General features: G+C 47.9%; 1 protein-coding gene across 1 annotated transcript; it reads right to left on the reverse strand.

Moving 5' to 3' along the window:
* Positions 1-2,432: 2,432 nt before the first annotated feature.
* LOC106814092 (tRNA-specific adenosine deaminase 1-like) lies at positions 2,433-4,391 on the reverse strand. Its single transcript, XM_014818368.1, has 4 exons — positions 4,116-4,391; positions 3,876-3,979; positions 3,559-3,730; positions 2,433-3,171 (listed from the first exon to the last, which is right to left on the reverse strand). The coding sequence occupies exons 2-4, from the start codon at positions 3,973-3,975 to the stop codon at positions 2,433-2,435; spliced, it is 1,011 nt and encodes a 336-aa protein (XP_014673854.1). The 5' UTR covers positions 3,976-3,979; positions 4,116-4,391.
* Between the last annotated feature and the right edge of the window lie 3,277 nt (positions 4,392-7,668).

A 7,668-nucleotide genomic window follows, 5' to 3' on the forward strand; every position in this document is an offset into this window, starting at 1 on the left:
ACATTTAACTGCCACCCACAACTGCTTCTATCACTGGAGCCGAAAGCATTAACCATTAGCCAACGGTTCCCTATCAAACCAGTGGAACTTAATAAAGTTAGAAATGTACTAGCGAATGTGATAACGAGGCACTATGACGGCCTGAAGGACACGGGCATTCGAGGCAATAATTAGGAGTTATAGCTCTCCTCACACGTGAAAATGTCATAACGTTCCGGTTTTATTTGCCAGCCATCAAACACCGCCAAGAACTGTACTTTCGCGTGCTGGTAGTCAGTAGCTGCCATCTTGTACTTGTCGTAAACATGCCTGCCTCCAGCATCGCCCCCTGGGACGTCTACGCGACGATCGCTCGGTGGCGGGCCTCTCCGCGAACTTCCCTGATTGCGCCGTGAGGAACTGGTCCGAACATCCTTAGGGGCGGAGGTGGAGGCCTGCAGGGGACACACGCCCGCAACCGCGCCCGCTGGTTTGAATCGCGCGCGGACTTGCCGCCGTGAAGCTCCTGCCGACGCTCGTCGGACAGAGGACGGTTCGCAATGGGTGGAAGTTTAGGGGAGTGACGAGCGGCCTTGATGGGTGCCCGGCTGGCAGTGGAGCCCGTGTCTCGCCCGCACATCGCCACCCAGGAGAGGGGCGGGCTGGCGGGGCCGGGGTCGCCGCGCCAGCGCCGAGCCCCGGCGTCCCGCGGTGCTCCGCTACCCCGCCGGCCCGCTGCAGGCGGGTATACCGCGACGCGCCGGCTCCTGCCGCATCACCGGCCGCCCCCACGGCACGACAGCGTACCCCACGGCGGGAGACCAAAGCAACGGACGCGCGTTCCGCTCGAAAGGCCGCCGGCGCTTGCAGCCGCCCCTTCGCTCCGTTAGGCCGCAGCGACCAATTCACGGATGACGTGCGCAGGCCGTACCAGCGGGCGGCATGAACAAAGCGAGAGTAAGCGCCCCTGGTTAGGCTGCAGCACGTTCTCACGCGCAAAGCGAAGTTGTCGCTGCAAACGACAATGGAGACGGTCCCCGTCGCCGCGGCCGAGTCGCCCAGGCTTCGTGTGATGCTGCGTAACGCACCCGTCACGTCGGGTTAGTCCGACCCCCTGGCACCCTTCGCTCGCTGCGCGCGCCCGGGGACGCACTTCGGCGCACGTGCGCATGGCAAATAATGGCTGAGGGCCGCGCAGCGTCTCTCCTCGCCGGCCGTCCTCGATGGCGATCCTCGGCCCCGCCCGGCGTTGTCGGGTTACGGCTGTCAGGTCCTTAATTTCTCCGCTTGGAATTTCGGCCTGCGCCGTTTTAACGAACCGTTGACAGAGGACGCCGCGGGCGTCGTTCGGATTTTTTTTTTTTGCTTGAATCCGTTGTTGGCCCTGTGGCCCATGTCGTTGTCGTTTGACTCTCCAATCACTTTGCAATCTTGGCCTCCACCTATATTCATATCTTACATTCGCTTCGTCGCTGTTTTAAAACCCCTTGCACATACAAAGAAATTATTAACGAAACTACAAAACTAATAAAAAATAAGAATATATTCTTCACATAAGAAATTTTTTTAATTTCCGTGAAAACTATTTCTTGGATCGAGAGTTTTGCGCATGTTTCTGTCTGTATCTCGGTTATGACGTCGTACGCATTAGGAAATGATGTCATGGGCAAATTTGATGCGTTGGCGCCATCTAGTGTAAAAAATAATTATAAAGTGAGCATAATATGCATAGAATAATATAGGTAACCATATGGTTATCTATATTATTTCTATGATAATATCAAAAGTAGATAATGGGGAATTTCCTATTATCTACTCCTGATAGTATCACTATCACTAGTAATATCAGGTACTGAGAGGACAGTGAGGTTATCAGGTATAGTATTAGTAGCTCTCGTAGTCTAGACTCTAGCTCTACTCTAGACTAGAGTGTAGAGCTCCGCTCCCTCTATTATCTCAGCCTTTCTACCAGAAACCCGCGCATTTCTTTTTTCAGCTTCTCTTTCAAGTCGTTAAATTCCAGCTCCAGCAGTCGTTAAGTCCAGCTCGCATATTTATTAGACAAAGACCTTTTGCTCAGCAGAAAGTGTTGTTGCCAGCAGAAGTTAGTTGACCTGTGATCACTTGTTTTGTAGCGCACAGCACGAACAGTGCTGCCATCGGCAATCGACAGCAGTCAGCAGCTTGCTTCATTAGTGTGTTGATGTTCCATATGGTTTGATACTTCGATATTTTTGGCGTGAAATGTAAGCTTAACGCAATAATATTGTTAGCGAAAATGATACATAGGCCTACTCATTGTGCATAAGTCATTATTATTATCTACGGTCGTTTTATGGATACTAAACCTAAACTAAAGTAAAGTGGTGCCAGATCCGATTAGGAAGTGATCAATTTCTCACCTAATGTGACCTATGCCATAGCTCCAAGAAACAAGAGTCTCCTTGCTAGGGTTAGGAGACCTCGTATATATTGACGTTAATAGGCATGACAAGCGAGAGTAGCGCCCCCTGGAGGCCGAGCACGTTCCAGCGCGCGAGCTTGTCGCTGCACGACATGGAGACGGTCCCCTTGCCGCGCGATCGCCCAGGCTTCGTGCGTAACGCACCCGTCATGTGGTAGCCGACCCCTGGCACCCTCGCGTCCTGCGCGCCGCCCGGGACGCACTTCGCGCCCGTGCGATGGATATCTGAGGGCGCCACGTCTCTCTCGCCGGCGTCCTCGATGGCATCCTCGCCCCGCGGCGTTGTCGTGGTTACGGTGTCAGCCTTAATCTCCGCTTGGAATTCGCCGCGCGTTTTACAACCGTTGACAGAGGACGCCGCCGTGTCGATGCTGAATCCGTTGTGCCCGTGGCATCTGTCGGTACCTCCATCACTGGCAAGCGGCGCCACTATAGCATCCGAATTCGGCGGGGTAACATCCGTCTCGATGCGGCGACGTTTCTTCGCGGCGGCCGACTCCGACGAGGGTCCGCGCTTCGCGGGCGTTGCCACGGTTACCGTGTCGGCGCCACCGGCAGCTTCCTGCTCCTTCGGGAAGACGGATGCATCGCCGCAGGGCGTGTGGGTTGCGAACAGGTGGAAGCCGACGCCATCCTTCAACCTGACCTTGAAAGGTCGTGCGCTGACCTCTTCCAAGATTCCATCGCACTTCCCATCCAACAGGTCACCCACCTCCTGTATGAGGAACCTGCAAAATGAGAAAGGTCAGCATCTGTGGGCAAGACCAATCCCTTTCTATTACATCTACTTTCTTTACTACCTTACTTTCCATCTGCATGCACTAATGCGAAGAAAAGAGTAAGTAAACGTTAGACCGACATGTGCCTACTACACATAGATCTCGTTAATCTACAGAGTATCGTCTAAATGTACTCATTAATTTGGAGAATTGAGAGTCAAGCACGTGTGAATACGTGAGAGTAAAACCGATTGCACATTGATTTATAGTAACTGCTTATAGTAAACAAAGGGGTCTGGGTGAGGTATGCTCACCTGTGTAGCGTAGCATGCTATATCATCACTACCCCCATCACAGCTACGTATGGATTTCTGTTCGAGTCCAGCCGACCCCTACCTGACTAGACCCCGGCGAGCTAAGACTTCTGCATGACTGTCACTGACAGTATCACCCTTCTCACTCAGCTGGTCTCTGTCAAGGCACTTGGAACCGGTTGCCATGGAAACGACCCTCATCTTTCGGCTTTCGTCATGAGTCAGAACGATGACAGCCATGAGTGTCCACTCACCTGAAACAGGGAAATATGACAATAACCAAAAAGCAGGGCCCTTACCCATGATGCAAACACTGGCAAAAGCTGTACGTGGGAGGTTTGGTATAAATATTAGTTAATGTAACCCATTGAAAAGGCACTCATGCACCTAGACACACACCTGGTACTGATGGCTTTCCTTTCTTTGGCAGCTGAGAATAATGACGATAGCATAGGTTCGCAACGTCATCTGCAAAATTCTCATCTTTCTCCATTTGCATATCCCTAAACGAAATCACACATTTGATAGTTGCCAATGTCGTAATAAACTATACGTTAATGCTATATCGTAATAATAATTAATAATATTAATATTAATAATAAATTAATATGTTAGTATTGTTACGTAACACGTTCTCACCTTCTTCAAAGTTCAAGTTCTTGTCAACATCCCCTACGCCTACGGCTACAATACCTCAAGATCTAGATAGCTCAGTCAGAATAACATATTAGGAACATTGGGAATTATATATGAATAAAGGGACAGCATAAAACGTAAAATAATTACTAAATTAGATCAAAAATAGTTTGGGACCACACAAATGTGATTTTGTCATGCCATCAACAACTGGAGGCTGACATATTGGGGTTAAAGGTCACTGTTCTCCTCCGCGGTTTCCGTAAATCGGTTTCCATCGTCATCATCACCGTCATCGCTGTTTTAAAACTCCTTGCACATACAAAGAAATTATTAACGAAACTACAAAACTAAATTCATTTCACATTTGGGTGAGCGATTCACCAGTTTAAGATAGGCAGCTGGGGACTAGAACCAGAAATTCGATCGGTTATCTCTAGACACGAAATGACGATACTGGTAAATACCAGGAGTTCGTCGGAGGGGGGGAGGGGGCGGGGTCGCTAACTTGAGAACTAGTGCAAAGGCCTGATTCGAATAGCCGGACTCTTGAAAGTAATATCATTTACCTAGCATGGGTGATAGAGTGACTATAACAGAATCATACATGATATTGTTTACATAATGCACTTACATTGTATAAGTGGCATTTATGAGGTTGTATAGATGTTATGGTGTATGATGTGTCAACCATTTAACTTCTCCCCAGTCCCCCTGTATTGGTGCGACTTCTCCCTCTCTCTCTCCCCTCCTCCCTCTCCACTCGAACCATTCACGTTTTACGATGTCGGGAGGCGGCCGCGGCGCACAAGGCGGCCCCCACTTGTCACACCGCAATTGCCATTTCTGAGCAGCTGATTGACGAACGGCGGGGCGGGGGCTGGCCACTAGGTAGTCACTGATGCCGGCTGGCGACAGGCGCCAGGGGTGGCGTCAGTCTTTTCCCTCACGGTGTCGTCGGTGCGCTTACCGTCGGAGCTTCCTCCGCCCTAAAGAGCAACAGGACGGTGAATTAGCTCATCACAGCAGAGTCAGTACAGCACATGGAGGCACTGGCTATATGGCAGCAAGCACACCTTAAAGCTGGTTTACAGGCTATCCACTTTGTGTGGCGAATTGGCGATTGGACAACTTCCCAATTTATACAACCGACAATCGGAGCAGTATAAGAGAAACAAGTTGCGCGTCCCAACCGATCGATAGCAACTAGGGGAGATTAGAACATGTTCTAGGAGGGTTTCGCCAACACGGAGTGGCGAATTGTAAAGTTCGTTCCAACTCCGCCATTTGAGCGCAACATATAGTCCAGGTTCCCCCCGGTAGTATAAAGCCGAGGCTTAACATTGCTTACACAGGCATTAAATTGATTCTCGAGTGTCCGGGCAGCGTATTTCAGACTGTATGGTCCATAAATGTGCTGTTGGTTCTTCGGTTCCCACACTCTGAAATTAAACGGCTTGATAACTCACTAGAAGGATGCCCTGAATAAAGAGGAGACTCGTAACCCGACAGCAAGAAGTGTTTGCTAATCTAGATCATATTTCATTCAGTGCAAACAAAGAAACAGAGTAAGTGGAAGTGCTTATTAGTTGTTAGCTCATTAAATGGTAATATAAAAAAAAAGGATTTAATTTGACAACAGCAGGGCATAAAGTTAACGTGAGCTCTGGAGTCAAATACCCCGTGATTGTACTGTCGTATCTCCACCGATATGACATATGTAAGAGTCACGTGTGGATCCCTGAAACTCTGCACTACTAACTAGTTCGGTTCCAGAGCACACCCCTTATTATTCCCCACGCAAAATACGTATTTTTCAGCAAGATTTCACCAGAAATTGGCAGACGTGCAATCCGCATGAATCTTCAAAAAACCACTCGTTATTGTTCAATATGTTAACTTCAGAATGCGGGACTCCACCTCATTTTGCTGCGGACCCCCTTTTTGAGGCAAGGTAGTCCGGTGGACTACCTTGTTCAAGAACCCAGTAATTAAATACCGCCATGATAAGCAGCCGATGTAATTAGAATAAGCTCATAAGCTAATAATACCTCTGCAGACTAAATGGGGAAAGAATAGGCTCTACACCCTCCTAGACAAACACTCAAGGTATCTCTTTACCTTGGTTTCTTCAGTCTGAATATTTGATCCACAGCTTCTCTAGTTTATTTCGCACTGTCGCATGTCGCATGAGAAGAATGCATTATCTTGACAAGGCTTCTTAAACCCTTTGTTAAACTGTTTCGGTGTTGTACGTGCCCCCTTACACAGACTGCCAAACCAATGTTAATGTGTGCTCACACCAGACAATCTTCGCGCCAATTACCCATGAATACATGCAATTTAATTCGACCATGTGAACTGGTGCACGACCGAGCGTGGCATACATTGTTTGCCTGCAGAGTGGAATACCTGCGACATGAGGGCACGAGTCACTGTCACTCATTTCCACCTCTCCAAACTCACGTCTGAGACTTTGTCGTATCAACCGACTTTGCCCTCAAGTCATCTATGGACAGCATAAAACCATCATGTTTAAGTACTCAAATGATGAGAAAACAGTTACCAGGACCAATTAAGTTTATACCTGACAGACAGGCCTGGGTCAATCACATTGCCATTTCAGGCGATTTACATACGTTAGGTTCTTTCACAAGAATCGCTGTACATATAAAACTAGATTACACTTCTTATAAAAAAAACATAAGACTAAAAAAAAGTGAAATGATGTTGACCCATTCATTTAGCCTCCAATCCCTGCAAGTTCTACAAAGTGGACATAATCACTCAGTGGCATTTCTTAATGGTAGCTCACATCTAACTGTATGTATACAGGTTTCGCATTTCGCCAAGCCTGGCGCCCACTTAAGTCCTGGCGTTCCTAGGTAAGATTCAGCAATATTGTTTTTCCATTAACAAAAGCCATGGCGCAATCTTCTAAATGTCAGCCGGCTGTTAACACGTGCGCCCTCTGCGTGAACGTAGAAGGCTATAACTATAACACAAAACAACACAGAGTTCGTTTTATATAGTGACGGAGTGTCGTTACAATTCACATATAACCATTACACAATACTACCATAAATATACCCTTAACGCTTTTTTCAGGTGGCCGGTTTGGCCCCACTTGAGTATGAGATTCAGGTGCCAAATGGATTTTCAGCGTGGCCCGGTTGCTACACTTCTATTCAATAATTGATTTGTATGCCAACTATGGGTTAATCTGTTTTTGGCAAATAACGGCAATAAATAAACTAGATTACGACAAGCAACAAAGAAAGAAGCAAGAACGCCTGACTGACAGTAAATAAGTTTCCAATTAAAAAGCTTCTCGGGATTATCTTTATTAAGTAGTAGAACTCATGTCATTAAGCATGTCAAATCACACAGAATGTCCTTCATCATCATGTCAGTGTACTTCATCTGGAACCTATCGATGAATCAGAGAGTGCCTTACTGACATGGGGTCAGACGCCATCAGACTGGGCTCAGCTGCTGGTCTCTTTTGCACATCATACACCGCCTCTGTCTCCCTAAACAAATGTAATCATTCCCT

Source organism: Priapulus caudatus, unplaced genomic scaffold (assembly GCF_000485595.1).
Source record: "Priapulus caudatus unplaced genomic scaffold, Priapulus_caudatus-5.0.1 Scaffold871, whole genome shotgun sequence".
Classification (NCBI taxonomy): Eukaryota; Metazoa; Priapulida; class Priapulimorpha; order Priapulimorphida; family Priapulidae; genus Priapulus; species Priapulus caudatus.